This window comes from Eublepharis macularius, chromosome 2 (genome assembly GCF_028583425.1).
Source record: "Eublepharis macularius isolate TG4126 chromosome 2, MPM_Emac_v1.0, whole genome shotgun sequence".
NCBI classification, from domain to species: domain Eukaryota; kingdom Metazoa; phylum Chordata; class Lepidosauria; order Squamata; family Eublepharidae; genus Eublepharis; species Eublepharis macularius.
In genome coordinates, this window is record NC_072791.1 from 44,196,711 (window position 1) to 44,213,755 (window position 17,045).

General features: G+C 43.5%; 1 protein-coding gene across 3 annotated transcripts in view; it reads left to right on the forward strand.

The window, feature by feature from the left end:
• The first annotated feature begins 2,965 nt into the window (after positions 1–2,965).
• Positions 2,966–17,045, forward strand: part of ANGEL1 (angel homolog 1) — a 29,371-nt gene continuing 15,291 nt past the window's right edge. The window contains exons 1-4 of one of the 3 annotated variants that reach the window (XM_054972640.1): positions 2,966–3,038; positions 12,699–13,247; positions 13,916–14,142; positions 14,582–14,651. In XM_054972640.1, the coding sequence (XP_054828615.1) occupies positions 2,975–3,038; positions 12,699–13,247; positions 13,916–14,142; positions 14,582–14,651 (910 nt within the window). In that variant the 5' untranslated portion in view covers positions 2,966–2,974. Of the gene's footprint in view, positions 3,039–3,216; positions 3,353–12,698; positions 13,248–13,915; positions 14,143–14,581; positions 14,652–17,045 lie in introns of those variants that run through there. The other 2 variants (XR_008596578.1, XM_054972639.1) reach the window with 2 other exon arrangements.

Genomic DNA, 17,045 nt, shown 5'->3' on the forward strand with positions numbered 1-17,045 from the left:
ATGATCTATATGTTAAGGTATTTACCATCTTCTGACTCCTAAATTCGAGTTATTACTGGCTCAAGAACAGACAATTAGCTACTTTGCAAAGTTTTTTGGCAATAAAATAGCACCAATATGCTATGATATAGATATCAGCTGTAATATAGGTGAGGCAGAAGAAATGCTTAATACATCATCTGCTCTGCTTTTGAAGCATTTGTGAAGGCCACTACTTGTGTACTGGATCCTTGACCATCTTTGGCTGCAAAAATGTTGTAGAGACTGCATAAATGAGTCCTTGATGTCTATTATAAATCAGTCTAAATCAGGGCACTTTCCTTTGTCCACTCAAAGAGGCGGTCATCTGCCTACTGCTAAAAAAAATCCCTAAACAAAAATGATGTGACCATTTATCCTCCAGTCTCTAATTTACCATTCTGAGCAAAGAGATTGAGAGAGCAATAGCAGGTCTTCTCAGACAGCTCTTGTGCTGTAGACCCTTTTCAGTCTTGTTTCAGGCCGTGCTATGGGACGGAGACAGCTTTGAATATAGACAAAGTCCTTGTATCTTTGATGCTCCTCCTGGATTTCTCTGCAGCATTTGATACAGTAGATCATGTCATCTTGTTGAAGCATTTGGAGGCAAAAGTAAGGTATCAGGGGATGTGCCTTGGACTGGTTTAAATTGTTCCTTATGGAACAGACTCAAAGTGTTGCTGTTGGTGACCAGCTATCTTCAGTGTTGGAATTATCTTGCAGGGTTCCTCAAGATTGTTGTTGTTGTTATTGTTGATTCAATTTCTAGCCTGCCCTCCCCGCGAACGGGCTCAGGGTGGGTTACATCCAAATATAAATACAATTAAAATCACAATAAAAACATACAATCATAAAACAGTGAATTTTTCAGTTCCAAGATGGTGGTCCATATATACACCCCTGCCAATGCAATCTTGTCCCCCATGTTACTCAACTTCTATGTAAAGCCTTTAGGAAAAATAATTCATAGCTATGGCATTGGATGCCATAAATAAGCAGATGGTACTCAGCTCTATACCCCGCTATCCAAATCCTCTAGTGATACAATAGAGGTCCTGAGTCAGTGCCTGACAGCTGTGATCAAATGGCTGAAAGGAAACAAATTGAAACTGAACCCAGACAAAACAGAAGAGATGATGGTTGGGAAGGCAGAGATCTTGAAGGACATTGTGCTTCCCACATTCGATGGGGTTCAGTTGACCCTTGCAGACTCTGTTAAGAGACTAGAGGTTATACTGGATCCAACACTACTGCCAGAGAAGCAAGTAAATGCAGCAGGAAAAAAGGCTTTCTCACAATGCAGACTAGCCTGGAAACTGTCCCCTACTTTGGAGACGGTCTTTCTGGTCAGCTGGATTCACTCCATGGTAACATCGAGATTAGACTACTGTAATGCACTCCACATAGGTCTGCCTTCATAGTCAACTTGGAGACTGCAAAACACAACAGCTTGATTATTATCAGGATGGAGCAAGGTGGAGCATGCTTATTATTGTCACTCTGCAGTCTCTCCATTGCCTACCCATCAGTTACCAAGCTCAATTAAAGGTTTTGGCCATCACACACAAAGCCCTTCAAGGCCTTGGCTCCTCATATCTTGCAGGACCACTTCTCCCTCTATGCTCCACCATGGCAGCCTCCTTCTTCTGAGCAGGGCGTTCTGCAGATACCGCTCTGTAAATGGGCAAAATTAACAACTGATGTGGTGGCCCCCACCTGCCTGAAATGATCAGGAAAGTTCCCACTCTCTTGGCCTTCCACAAACTATGCAAAACTGAATTGTTCAGGAGGGCTTTCTACTCAGGCAATAGGGCTGTGCTGTAAGGAAATGGTTCAGAAAGATGGCCAAGGGACAGGGAGGGTAGACTATACTACTGGGTACTGTCTGTTGATATAGATAGGCTCCTGCTGGTTAGTTTCTGCATTGTTTAATATGTCACGTCAAATTACATGTTTTGTTTCAGCAGGGTTTCATTTCTATATTCCTGTATTCAAATGCATGCCTCTTTTCAAATTTTTGCAATGCCCACCCTATTGTATTGGTTATTGAATTTCCCTGCTGTTGATCATAATGATGTACACTGTGTAATCCAGTTAGAAATGACTATAAATAACATAAATATAAATAAATAATAAACTTTTTTGGGGGGGAGATATGAAATTAAGTATCTAAACACTGAAGGCAAAAAGATACCATTTTTTTCCTTTTGAAAAAGGAAAACTCATTACCTTCTAATATTTCAGCCTTCTTTATTCAATGAAGGACTCACCTGACCTGTATCTCATACTGAGATCCAGGACCTTCTCAAATACATTTAATTTAGGTTCTACTGCACAGAATGTGCCACAGAATCCTCACAAAGTAAACATCCAATTAGAACAAAGTGGAGGAAATGTGTTAAAAAGATGGCGAAACATTGTGCGTTTCAGGTTTTGGTGTATGCCCCCTGGAAAAATTAACAGGCAATTTACAGATTTAGTAGTAGGTGAGATGTGGGTTGAACTAGTCCATTTTAATTTTTTTCCTTTGAACGCATGTCGAAGTAGTTGTCTTGCCAGTGCCACCCTCCCCCCTCCATCTCCCAACAGATCACTACATGGAACCCAACCTAAGTAAGTCCCAGGACGAAACCAGACTGGGAAGGCGCGAGAGTTATTTCGAATTAACAAGCGCCGCAAGGGCGAGTATTTCGGAATGTATTCCTCCACCTCCTTGCTCTGTGTAACATGTCGGGAAATGAATCGTAGAATTTCCCGCTCCCAGACGCTTCGTTTTGGCTGAAGAGTTCTTCAGCTCCTCAAGGAACCGTCGACGGCGGCAGCTCCAACGCCCAACGGTTTGACCCGGCAGTAGCATTAACAACCCCGCGCCGTTCCCGGTGAAATCTTGGTTCGCTAGCTGAGGCGGAGCCAGGCTCCCGCGTGGCTGGCAGCTGGAAGGGGAGGAGCGGGCGGCATGATCGGGACGGTGCTGTGTTACGTGCTGCTGCCCGTGGCGCGGCTTCTGCAGGCTTTGCGAGGTAACGCTCCCCCTTCCTTGTGTTGTGCCCGCCATCTCTCAGAGGGGCCGATTTTGCGGCCGGCTCTCTCCTCTGTTTGCTGTAGAAAACACACCTCTGAGGCGTCTCCTCTGCGGCTGGGGAGGCCGCTAGCTTGGCTGCCTACCCGCCTGCAGAGGCCCCGGCCTGGCCTCGCTACAGGGAAGCCTGACAGGAATCCCGGGGAGATTGTAAACAGCTCCTCCGCTTATGCCCTCCCCGCGCAGCGTGGGTTTTAGGTGGCACCCCCCGCCATTTTCCCTCTCAGTGAACTCCCGGAGCCTTTCTTCAGAGAGGTAAATAACGCTCCCTCAGAAGTCACAACAAGGTCAGAATATCTTTCTTGGAACCCAGCACGTTTGCACCCATGGACTGAAGAGCCCATAACGGCTGGGGGAATAAAAGGAAAGTCGGGCTGCAGTGGTTGGGGAGTGTGAGTTAGCAGAACTGGGCAAATAACTTGGGTACTTAAATGCACAGGAATAAATCTGTCTAGCTGTTTGAGATCAGTTTGCAAAACAGAATGGGTCCTCCACAAGGGTTCCAAAAGTTCTTGATGATGTTCTTCAGTTCAAACCATGGGAAGATGTTTGTTTGTTTGTTTTTGTTTGTTTATACGGTATCAAGGACATTTCTTTACAGTGTTAAGGGCATTTCCACAGCGTCATAGGATTTTACAAAGACGTAGCATTAGCAAGCTTCAATACAAAGTTGAAGAATTGCTGAAGCAGAACATAATTCTAGGACTGAGATTAGATAAACATGAAGTACAGGTAGTATAAGAGTACATATTCAAGCAACAGATAATATGCAAGGCAAAGTAGCGGTGAAGTCTATGGTCCCTAACTCATTAGCGAAGCATTTGAGACCCCTCCCTATAATACTTCCCTCCGATCTGAGTAAAAAGCCTTTTTTGAATAATTTGGTTTTGCATCATTTGCGGAAAGCCAGGAAAGTGGGGGCTCTCCTGACCTCCTCAGGCAGACAGTTGCATAGGCTGCTACAGAGAAAGCCCATGTGAGGGCTGCTGTTGATTTTGCCCATGCGCAGGCCGGCACCTGCAAGAGACCCTGTTCAGATGAGCGAAACTGCTGTGGAGGGACATAAGGAGTGAGACGATCTGGTAGGTATGCTGGGCCAAGGCCATGAAGAGCTTTGTATATAATAACTAATACCTTGAATTAAGCACAATAACTGATAGGTAGCCAATGGAGTGACTGTAGGATGGGAATGATGTTCATGCTCCTGCTCGCTCCTGCTAACAGTCGAGCCGTAGCATTTTGCACCAATTGGAGCCAATTGGAACTTAGATGGGAGACCAATGTATAGTGCATTACAATAGTCAAGTTTTGATGTTACCATAGCATGGATCCAGGTGGCCAGGTCGGCCATGTCGAGCTAAGAAGCCATCTTCCAGGCTAGAGTGAGGTTGTAGTAAGCATTTTTTGCGGCTGCCTTAACTTGTTTTTCTAGTAGTAGTATTGGATCCAGTATAACCCCTAGGCTCTTAACCGAGTCTGCGAGGGTCAGATGAACTCCATCGAAGGTGGGGAGTACAATGTCTTTCAAGATCTCTTCCTTCCCCACAAGCACCACCTCAGTCTTGTCTGGGTTCAATTTCAATTTGTTATTTTTCAGCCATTTCACTATGACTGTCAGGCAGCGATCTAAGATTTCTACTACATCCTGTGGGGACCTGGATAGCGAGATACAGAGTTGGGTGTCATCTGCATATTGATGACATCCCACTTTATAGCTGTGAATGAGTTCTCCTAAAGGTTTTACATAAAGGTTGAATAACATGGGAGATAAGATTGTGCCCTGTGGAATGCCACAAGTTAGTTCCCATTCTGGAGATAGCTGATCTCTGATGGCAACCACTGCCGGTGCTTCTGTTGAGGTGGAGCCAGCCCCCACCTCGGGCGCTGAACTCTGAAGGAGGCGCCGTGCTGGCCCCCCAACGATCGATCAGCATTCCCTGCAGTGTGCGCGCTTCTGTGTGCTCACACAGGAATTCTCCTCTCTTGGCACAAGGCATTTCTTCTGGAGTGCAGAAGTGCAGCCCTGTCTTCCTGCTCATCCAGCGCCAAGGAGCTTCAAGTTCAGACCCGTCAGCGAGGACATCTCTCTCTCTGCCTTTTCCCCCTCCTCTCTCTCTCTCTCTCTCTCTCTCTCTCTCTCAATTTAAGCCTTGGGCGAAGCCTCCGTGAGCAAGAGAGCTGGCTGGGGAGCAGTGAGCACCCGTCTGAACTTTTGTCCCCCTTGTTCCCTCCTTTCTTTCTTGCTCCCCCCCCCACCATGTACTAAGAGGAATGACAGGAGGATTGTCCATTGGAAATAATAGGATTCTCCGATCTCAATGCTGCTCCCCCTTCACTCCAGCAGAGCAGCGTCACACACTGCGCCCCCCTCTTTATGACCTTCCTTCTCTCATTCCCTAGTTTACATATATCACTCCACCTTCCCCCTCTTCACAATAGTTTATTTCAATATTTATACACAACATGCTTAGCTGTCAGCTGCCATTCACTTCAGACCCAAGGGGTGGGGGGAGAAGGATGAGCATGGAGGGTAGTTCCAAAAAGGGATCTCTGACAAAGGTGATCAATATTTTAAGGCTTGGAGAGGGCTGGAGAGAAAGAGAAGGCTTTAGCTCAGTCTCCCCCTTCCAAACATCTCTCTCCTCCAACAGGCCCTGTAAGAGAAACCCTCCTTCTACTGCCAAGAGTCTCTGGGTTCGGAGAGAGGTGGGAAGAAAGAGAGAGGGAAACTTTTTTATACACACACACACAAAAGGAGGTGTTCTCAAAATTTCAATGCAAGTCACTGTTTCTGCTCACAAAATAGATTTTTGACTCACAATAAGAAAAACAAAGATTGTTGTTATTCTCACACTTATTTAAAAATTAAAATTTAAATTAAATAAAAATTAAGTTAAAATGTAAAAAGTTTCAAGTTTTGTGCTTTTCATTTTTCCTACATTCTGTTTTTAAAAATTGGCTGGAGGGGGAGGGCGCAAGTAGGTATCTCGCTTCAGGCACCAGAAACCCTGTCACTGGCCCTGATGGCAACCCTTTGAGTCCGTTCCATGAGAAACGATTTAAACCAGTCCAGGACATCCTTTGATGCCCACTTCTGTTTCTAAACGCCTCAACAGGATGGCTTGGTCTACTCTGTCAAAGGCTGCAGACAGATCCAGGAGGAGCAATAAGGAGGCATGGTCTTTGTCTATATTCAGACAGAGATCATCCACTAACACTACTAGTGCTGTCTCTGTCCCATGCCCTGGTCTGAATCCAGAAAGGGTCTAGGGCGCTAAGAGTTTTCCAAGACGATCTGAAGTTGGTTAGCTAACACCCTCTCGATCACTTTGCCCAGAAAGGGCAGGTTAGAGTCTGAGCGATAATTGGCCACATCAGTTTTGTCTAGGGATGGTTTTTTAATTAGCGGATGGATAACTGCCTGTTTGAGCGGCCAGGCGAAGGTGCCCTGAGTTAGTGATTGATTTACAATAGATCTCAGTGGTTCACTTATGTGATTTTAACAACCAAGAAGGGCAAGGATCAAGCATACAAGTAGTGGCTTTCATAGATGCCAGGATCCTGTTAAGGTTTGTCATTGTAATTGGTTCAAAGCAGTCTAAATGTAGGCCAGATAGTATATTTAGCATAGATGCAGAGGAGTTAGCCGTGTTAGTCTGTGGTAGCAAAATCAAAAAGAGTCCAGTAGCACCTTTAAATCTTAAAGGTGCTACTGGACTCTTTTTTACATTTAGCATTTCTCCTATCTCATTTGCATTGCTTCTAGCATCTAGATCAGAGCGTATGTGTGCTATTTTATCAGCGAAAACCTTAGCAAAGACCTCACAGCTAATTGTCTGTTCTTGGGGCTGTAAAGGTTCAGATTTAGGGGTTAGAAGGTGTTTGGATATCCTGAACAGTTGGGAGGGTCGGACTCATGAACTAGCCGACACAATGGTTGCCGAGAAATAACGTTTCTTTGCTGCTTTCACTTCTGATTCATAGGTCCTCCAGTGTGTTCTGAAGCAAGCTCTATCAGCTTCTCTGCGGGTTTTTTGCCAGTGTCTTTCTAGACGTCTTCCAGCCCTCTTCAGGTCAGCCAGCTCCGTGGTAAACCATGGTGCCAGCTTCCGTCCCAAGGGCCAGAGGGGTCGACAAGGAGCAATGGTGTCAATAGCTTCCAGGAGCTTTGTGTTCCACACTCCTACTGCAACTTCTGTGGAGCATGTGTCTGGAATTCTAAAATCCCCCAAGGCATTTTGGAATCTGAAAGGGTCTATGAGCCTTTGTGGGCAAATCATTTTAAGTGGACCTCCCATTTTGAGGGGTGTTGGGGCCATATTCACTTTTGCCTTCAGCAGATGATGATCTGACCATGGTTCTGGCCGAATTTCCAATGTTGAACCAAGGTTTTCCCTCAAAGGTTTGATGCAAAATGTGTAGGGTTTGTTGTTCCATTTAGCATAAATTTGATGGCCCAATTCTTTTTTATTTAGTTTCAGACACGTTGGACATGCTGTACAGAACACAGAAGCCACATAGTCTCTGGTTACTTTCTTGCTCACAACGTGTTAATTTTAAATGGAACTTGCATTTTGCAAGCTAGAATACAGCACTTTCTCCCAAGTCCTATCGATTTTCTTTGGTTTTAGGAGCCAGTCTTTGTACTTGTGCTAAGGATAGTGGAGAGATGCTACAATGTGCTAAAAATGTTGAAAATACCTAGGTGCTGCAATGAAATTTCTAGGTGCAATGGGTTTGTCAAATCTTGTCTTATATCATGTGTGGCTTGACTTTCTCTGTGCTGGAATGCTGGCTGTTTAAGTGAGGTAGACTTTGTGCCCTGAATTTTGGCTACTAGGTATAAACATGTTCAAATCTTGACATGTTTAATAATGTGTGTCTTGGATATTTACCAGGGTTGTGCTTCTTGTTTTGTTTCTATAAAGAGACATACAGTGGTCTCCCTTTTATACTTTTCCAGTAACCATAATATCCCAGTTTACATAAATACCAGCATCAGAGAAGACTTTTTTTGTGCTTGAGATCCTGGAGAGCCGCTAATAGTGAGACAATAGATATATGCAGTGCTTTTTTTGATGGGGAACGCTCTGGAACGCTGTTCTGAAAGCTCTAGAATCTGCCCACGTGATTCCTTCCTCCTTCGGCCCTGCGGGCTCTGCAGAGGAGGGTAAGCTGCTTTCAGATCATTCTGCTTTCTTGAGAGAGAGAGAGAGCGCGAGAGCGACAGCTGGGGCCTGGCACGAGCTCTGAAGAGGAGGCTTAGTTGCTTTGAGTTCATTCTGCTTTTTTTTCATTTGTGAGTGAGAGAGTGCAAGCAGAGCTGCTGGGGCCAGCTCTGCAGAGGAGGCTTAGCTGCTTTGAATTTATTCTGCTATTTTCATTCGCGAGTAAGTGAGAGAGAGAGAGAGAGAGTACAAGCAGAGTTGCTGGGGCTGGCTCTGCAGAGGAGGTTTAGCTGCTTTGAGTTCATTCTGTTTTTTCCCATTCCTCTGTGATTGAGAGAGAGAGAGAAAGAGAGCGAGGTGAGGCTCAGCAGGGGCTGTGCAGAGGAGGTTTAGCTGCTTTGAGTTCATTCTGCTTTTTTCCCATTCCTCTGTGAGAGAGAGTGAGCTGGGGCCCAGCATAGGCTTTGCAGAGGAGGGTAAGCTGCTTTGCATTCATTCTGCTTTTCTCTCCTTCCTCTGTGAGTGAGTGAGAGAGAGTGCAAGCAGAGCTGCTGGGGCTGGCTCTCCAGAGGAGGTTAAGCTGCTTCGAGTTCATTCTGTTTTCATTTCATTCAGGGGTTTCTGTGTGTGTGTACTGTTTTGAGTTCATTCTGTTTTATTTTAATTGGGGGACTGAGTGGGTGGGACTGAGTGTGTATGTGTGCTGCTTTAAGTTCATTCGGCTTTTCGGGAGGTGGGGCTGTGTGTGTGTGTTCTACTTTGAGTTCATTCTGCTTTTGTTTCATTCAGGGGCTTCTGTGTATGTGTGTGCTGCTTTGAATTCATTCTGTTTTATTCATTCAGAGCTGTGTGTGTATGTGTGCTGCTTTGAGTTCATTCTGCTTTCTTTTTGTGGGGGGGTCGGAACTCTGTGTGTGTGTGTGTGTGTGTGTGTGTGTGTGTGTGTGCTGCTTTGAGTACATTTTGCTTTCTTTTCATGGGGGTGGGGGGCTGTGTGTATGTGTGCTGCTTTGAGTTCATTCTGCTTTCTTTTCATGGTGGGGCTGTGTGTGTGTGTGTGTGTGTGTTGCTTGCATTCTTTTGTTGACTGAAGTTGACATTGTTATGGTTCCCACAGCTTTTGAATGCAGATTGGTTCTGTGCTAGTTAAATATATCATTTATGGTTATTTGTATTAGTTAAAATATCAGTTACGATTATTCTAGTTTTATGCTAAGAATGGATAGCAGTGTCCAAGTCACAGAAGGCTTTCATCAATATATTCATCAGCATATAGATGTTCTTATGTCTTAATAGCTGTAATTCAAGTGGTTCTCCCACCCTCAGCTGATTAACATCACTGAAATTGCAGTGGGCATATGGGTGTTAAGGAAGTTTTTATGAATATTGTTTGTCTGGGACATTGGGATATTTATGAGCATTTCACAATGCCATGACAGCTTAGCCATTGGTAAGGTAGAGTTGGCAGGCAACAAAAAAAAGCCATTTTAAACTAATGCAGCTAAGTTGAGTATCTAATTTTGAATTGCTCCAGTAAAGCAAAACCCTCCCTGAAAATTTAAAAATTCAATATTAATTAGATTAGGAATTTCAGACTCTGTGGAATTTTGAGAAAGAATTTGGGAATTTTTTTTCCTACACTGGCAGAGGGCATCTGTTAGAATTTAGATTTGTGAGATGGGTTTTGGATTTTCAGAGGCCCCCTCCTTCTTGCATATTTTAAAATATGATTCCAAAGAAATGAAATATTTGGGAAAGGGAATGGAAGATTTCACTTTCTGTAGGGGATACAGAAAGGAAACAAACCCTTTCTCATAATAGTGTAATTTCCCAAGCTTACCAACATTGATCTCGTCGTAATGCATTGTGCTGGGTTCTGGGAGCAGCGTCACTTCCGGGAGTGATGCCACTTCTGGAAGTGACGTCATCACACATTTCTGGGAGCACGTGCACATGTGATTATAGAGAGTTCCACCACCTCTTTTCCCAGAAAAATATATGGATCAGTATTTCGACTTGTTCTAAGGCACACTCATGTGTTTGTAAGTACAGAATAAAGAAAACTGGGCGAATTCCATCAGAATTGCCTGTGTAAGCAAGCAGTAATTAAAGAAGACCAAACCATGTACTGCAGGAGGAAAGGAACATGACCACCAGCTTATCTCACAGGGGTATATTTCCTTAGAGATCATTTTTGAATATCTGAAACAGGCTTTTGAGCCTAAATATGGAGCAAGCTTATACTCCCCGGGGGAGGGGGCAGTAGTCTACCAAACTTTGCATCTTTGTTCGCATCCATTAGTTGTTCTGATAAAGGGAGAGGACGTGGGGCAGACAAGTTCAGGCTCCAGGCACTTCCAGCCCTTGCAATAGATTAAAAATCCTAAAATAGCCTTCATCAATGTATGTTCTCTTTGAGAACTATGATGTGATTCTTTGATCATTTGTCCTTCCTAAGATAACACATTCACAACCTTCTGAAAATTATTCCAGAACAGTAGCAATGTTAATCTGTTGCTCTGGTGAAGTGAACTTTGATTTACGAAAGATTATGCTGGAATAAAGTTTGTTAATCTTTAAGGTTCCACTTTTTAATTTTGCTAATCTCCAGCCAAAATGCACAAACAATTAATAGACATAATCTACCAGTGACTGTCCTGCACTCAACAGGTTGGCCAGGTCTGGACTCCTCAGGAGTAGGGCCAACTGCTGGGCCGGCTTGGAGCACAGAGCTTTCGCTTAATGGACTGGTTGATCCAACAATGCAGCCTTAGCAAGCCTTAGCCTAAATAGGCTGAGTGTCAGTCAGGCTCAGCTGCACTTGCTGGCAGGTGTTGTAGTTCCAGAGGCTGCACTGTGCTCTAACTAGGTTCCTCCAAGGAAGTATCTTTCTGAACACTCTGCCCTGGATCTACAGGGAGGTAGCATGCAGCCGGTCTGGTACTTTGCCTCTTTTGTGCCACCTCAGCCTGGGCCTTCTGCTTCTACCGTTCCTGTGGAGAGGCAGAGAGTCCTGGGGGGGGGACACGTCCTGGATGCGTGTCCTGCCTGGTAGAGGTGTAGTGGTTATCTCAGGGGCCAGTGACAAGGGCTCACTTAAAGGCTCTGGCAGGGTGGCCTCTGGTGTGGCTGGAATGTGGTCTGCAGATGCCTCTGCATTGTCAGGCCTTCCCTAATCTCACAGGTCCTCCTGGTTTCCTGGTCTGGACTCTTCAGGCTCTTCCTCTGAACACTTAGAGTTGGAGGGCTGGTCAAAGGGCGGGGTGGTGGTGGTGGTCACGTTTAAGTCATTCTCTTCTTTTGTATATTCTGTGTAACCAGAGTTCTGTGAAGGAAAGCTAGGGATTCCTTTTAGGAAGTCCAATGGGTTTTGAAAAGATGTATGTTTGTAGTGTAGATATGTTCATAGTTACTTGTATGCTAAATAACCCAATACGTTTACTGCCTGTAGCTTGGTCTCCTTTCTATAAGCACTTAATTCTGCCCCTTTTCATGCATCTTGTATCCATGCAGTATCAATTAGCTTTCATCTCCTCTTAGCTTCACATGACTGTCCTAGAGAGAAAGTGCTCACAGAACCAATACTGCTGCTGCTGGCCTGTAGCACTTTTTCTGATGACTGAAAAGAGCTGTCCAATGCTGTCTCAGATGGCTTTCCCAGATTTAAAGGGACAGAACAGTTACCCAAGACAGCATTGTGCAGCTGTTTTTACCAGAGGATAAACTGCTGTAGTTGAGAAGGCTATACATGCAACTGCTCAGCTGGTGACCATACTTGCCCCAGGAAGAGCAAGAAATGGCACTTCTCGTGATGCTGCCCCTTTTTTGCATTTTCATTCATTCAGCGGCATTCTCATTTAGGATGGTTGAGGAATACAGGCTCTTAGCATTCTGTACTACTTAATTGTGTTCCATTTTTCATTTTTGAACCTATAAGAGAATGCAATTTCTCTTGCCTCATCTTTCTTATTAACAGTACCTTGTAGTCTGGTCTGCAAATTTTGGAAATGAATATAATTTTTATTCCAGTTCACACTTTCAGCACTATAAATTGTGGATGCATGTAGTATATGTGAGAGAAGATTATATCAGCAAGTAGTTCTTAGTGTGTTGAATAAATAAAATAATAAATCTAACTGAAGAGGCCAAAAAAGCTTGGTGTTGCTGAACACAAAGGTTCTATATCATAAATCAGATCTACAAAAAGATGGGGTTGCTTAAACATCTGTGGAAAACAGTAATACCAGATTATTTTATTTTCTGGGGATGGTAAAAGCTGGTCTGTCATACCATACTAGCATATAAATTGTACCTCCCTATTAACTCTGCTATTGAGTTTAAATAGTTCTTTATTGTACATGATTTTGCTACCTGTAAGAAACCAATGGGTGTTAATCAGCAAAGGGTTTTGAATTTTTTGTTTTGTTTTGCAGATGCTTTCTTTACATGTCGAACGAATGTGCTTCTGGTGAAGAGCACAGCTACCCATATAGATGGTTTTTCTGTTCCAGTCCATGGGAAGCCACTTTTGGAGGAGCAGCAAGCTCTGCTACAGGAAGGAGCTGGTGGGCCACACACCAATGAGAGCACTTCAGAAACAGAGAAAGTGTCAGCCACTGAGTGGCTAGAAGGCCCACAGCTATTGATGACAAGCTTAAGTGATTTGAATGTGTCCCCACAGGTGGCTCAGACTGAAATGCCTTCTGGACTACAGGAATTTGTTGAAACCACATTGGCAAATTTACCACTAGAGGAAAGAGAGGCCATAGAGGACAATGCGGTATGGGCAGCCCTAAGGACTCAGACTAATCCTCAGATTGTTGATGATGCTCCTCTGTCCACAGAAGTGTGGATTGAAGACCCTGCTGTGTTGGCTTGGAGTCCTGCACAGGAGACTGATGTGGTGACAACAGAGGGGGTAGCATGGCCTTTTCAGAATACAGGTCAATTTCAGTCACTCCCAGCAGAGATACCTTATCACGGTCAGTACTAATGTATTTCATCTTGTGACTGCAATTTCACTGTGTTGAAAACGGGCCTCATTTCTGCCATGTTTCCCTCCTAATAGTGCTGAAATATCTCTGCCAGTTTTTCCTCAGAATTCTTCAAAAAGTCCATAACTTCTTATTCATATCTTTTTGTAGTATTCCTTAGCTATTTGAAGAAATTATCTCTAATTGAATCTGTTATTTAGTTTTAGTTCTGGATTTTTTGAGGTTTATAATTCATAAAACATAGGCAAGAATATTTATGAATAGTATGGCAAATTAGTTAAGAGTACTGTAATCTAGGGAGTGGATGGAGTTGCACAGTATAGTTCCTAGGACAGGAATTCACGTGCTTGCTTGATATTAGTGAGCAGCACCTTTCTAGAATTCTAGCTCTAGAAGAATGGTCATGTTAGTCTGTTGTAGCAAAAGTGTGCCTGGTGAAGTAGGTTCTTGCCTGTGAGTACTTGTGCCACAATAAATGTGTTGGAATTTATGGAGCCACAAAATTCTCTGTTAACGGGCATGTCATAGTTCCAAATCCTTCAAGGAATGGAAGGATGACCGATATTTTCCACTCTGCAGCTTAGAAAAGTGTTATGGGAGAGGAATTCCTGGCATATATCTAATCTAATATCTGTCTTCTTCTCTTTGTTGTATAGAGATTCTGTGGAGGGACTGGGAAGATCTTTCTGCTCAAGCTTGCATCCCAGAGCCAAGCTCAGAGGCTGGTTCTTTATTTGAATTCAGAGTCATGTCCTACAATATTCTGGCCCAGGACTTGATAGACCTGAGTCCTCATCTCTACATGCATTGCCATCTAGACATTTTGAGCTGGAGGTATCGTCTTGCAAATCTTTTACAGGAGATCCAGCACTGGGATCCTGATGTGAGTATCATATGGGCCTATCAATATCAGTCACTATGCACGTTTGAGATACTCAGTTCCTGTAATGCACTCTGAGCTACTCAGGTAGGATAGGAATATGAAATTGCAAAGTGACTTGCAAGCGGGATGGGGTGGTATTTAACAAAACAAAACAAAAATCATTAAGAAAAGAATTCTAACTCTACATACTGAGTAAATATCCATATATTTATTTGTATATTTAGCTATTAGCTATAATTAGCCATTTATGGAAAAAGGCAAACTGCTGTTTCAGACATAGGCGCTTTACCCCTACAAATCCTGTACAGACTTCCTCTCCTCCCCTGACCCACCCTGGGAATGGCAGAGACAACATACTAAATTAAAAGTAGCTAAAATGAGGGCATGTGCTCTGCCTTGGAAGTGCGGCTCCTAAGCAGCATCCTTTATTTCTTTTCAGATTCTTTGTCTCCAGGAGGTTCAGGAGAATCACTATTGCGAGCAGCTGGAACCAACATTTGTGATGATGGGTATAACATCCTTTTTGGAACTCAGATTCTGAGGCTGACTCAAGAACATTTCTCTTGAGTGAAAAGTTTTACTAGCTGCCACATTTCTGAAATGATTTGCTCCTGAATTTAGTAACTGGAATAGCTATGAAGAGCTTCTCTGCCTTGTTTGGGGGTATCCCTCTTTACAAAGGAGGGTAGCCTATTCCCTTTGGTTGCATGAATGGGACTGGGCTATATCAGTACATCTGTGGTATTGCTCATCCTGAGAGCCAAAGTAGGCAATGAATAGATGTATGTAACAGTCTCCACCCCATTTTATGTAATGAAAGTAGCCATGAGTTTTGCCTTCTACTGTTTCTCCATTCCCCACCCCCATTGCTTTTCTTCCTATCGGGAAAAAGCAGCTGGGTGAGGGAAGGGAGATCTTATACTGATTAATAACTAGACAGAGAAGGGTTAAACTTGCACATTCTAGCCTGACCATTCCTGAGACTAGCAGCCATCCAAAGAAGAAGAAAACCTCATCAATTTTCTGTAAAATGTCTAGTTTGGTTCTGAAAACACACTGGTGTCTTCTGACTTTTAGACAGAATTTTCTTTGTCAGAGCAGGGAAGTTCCAAGCCTAGACCTGATTTCCTGCCTTCCACTCTTTTTTCTGTTGAAAGTTGAATCTGTTTGGCTTGACCCAGCTTTCCAAGGAGTGGGAGGTATTTTTATTGGCTGTTTATTATAAAAGCAAAAGTCTGGAGATTTGGGTCTGTACATTGTTCCACCTTGTTTACAGAAACCTGCAGCCCAACTTTGTGCATGTTTTCTCAGAAGCAGGTCCTGCTCAGTTCAATGGGCCTTCCTCCTATGTTTGTTGATTGTGATCTTGAGTTTTTGATTATTAAAATTGCTGTGACTGCCTCTTCTGCCGTGTTCTGCCATGACAGCATTGCTCAGCCTAGCATTCTGAAGGGCCACCCTGCAAACAGGTAAAATCAGTTGCCTGTTCATGTGCATTCTCTCTGGTGGTTCTCATACTATGAAATGGTCTGTCTAAGGAAGACCCTCAAGGATCTGTCGTTTTGCACAGTTGTTCAGAAGGGCATTCTTGTAGAGGGAGCAAAACTATGGTGTAATGGATCAGCTCAAGAGGTAACTTATATTGTGTGTGCATGTGTGTATGATGTGCCATCAAGTCACCTCCAGCCTATGGCACCCCTGCGAATGAAAAACCTCCAAGACATCCTATCATTAACAGACTTGCTCAGATCTTGCAAACTGGAGGACATCGCTTCTTTTATTGAGCCAAGCCATCTTGTTTTAGGTCTTCCTCTTTTCCTACTGCCTTCTACTTTTCCTAGCATTATTGCCTTTTCCAGAGAATCTTGTTTTCTCATAATGTGACCAAAGTATGATAGCCTCAGTTTTGTCATTTTAGCTTCTAGGGAGAATTCAGGCTTGAGCTGATCTACTACTCACTTATTTGTCTTTTTGGCTGACCATGGTATCCATAGAACTCTCCTCCAGCACCACATTGCAAATGAATCGATTTTCTTCCTGTCATCGTAATGGAGAATACCATTGTTTGGATTATCTTGATCTTGGTTCCCAGAGACACATCTTTATCTTTAAGGATCTTATCTAGCTCCCTCACAGCTACCCTTCCGAGTCTCAGTCTCCTTCTGGTTTTCTTGTTGCAGTCTCCCTGTTGATTGATAATTGAGCCACGGAATAGAAAATCTTGGACAATTTCAATTTCCTCATTGTCAACTTTAAAATTGTGTAACTCTTCTGTAATCGTTACTTTTGTCTTCTTAATGTTCAAATGTAATCCTGCTTTGGCGCTTTCTCCTTTAACCCTCATCAGTAGTTGTTTCAAGCCTTCATTATTTTCTGCCAGTAACGTGGTGTCATCTGCTTATCTCAAATGGTTAATTTTCCTTCTGCCAATTTTTACTCCAGCTTCTTCTAGATCGAATCCAGCTTTCCTTATGATATACTCTGCATGGAGGTTGAACAGGTAGGGAGATAATCTGCATCCTTGTCTGACACCTTTGCCAATTGGAATCCATTCTGTTTCCCCATATTCTGTCTATCAGTAGCCTCTTGTCCAGAGTACAGGTTGTGCATCAAAACAATCAGATGGTGTGGCACCCCCATTTCTTTTAACACTATCCATAGCTTTTCATGATCCACACAATCAAAAGCTTTGCTGTAATCTATAAAACACAGGCTGATTTTCTTCTGAAATTCCCTGGTGTGTTCCATTAGCCATTGTAAATTTGCAATGTGATCTCTAGTACCTCTTCCTTTCCTGAATCCAGCTTGAATATCTGGCATTTCTTGTTCCATAAATGGTAAGAATCATTGCTGTAGAATCTTGGGCATCACTTTGTTTGCTTGGGAAATTAACACAGTAGTCC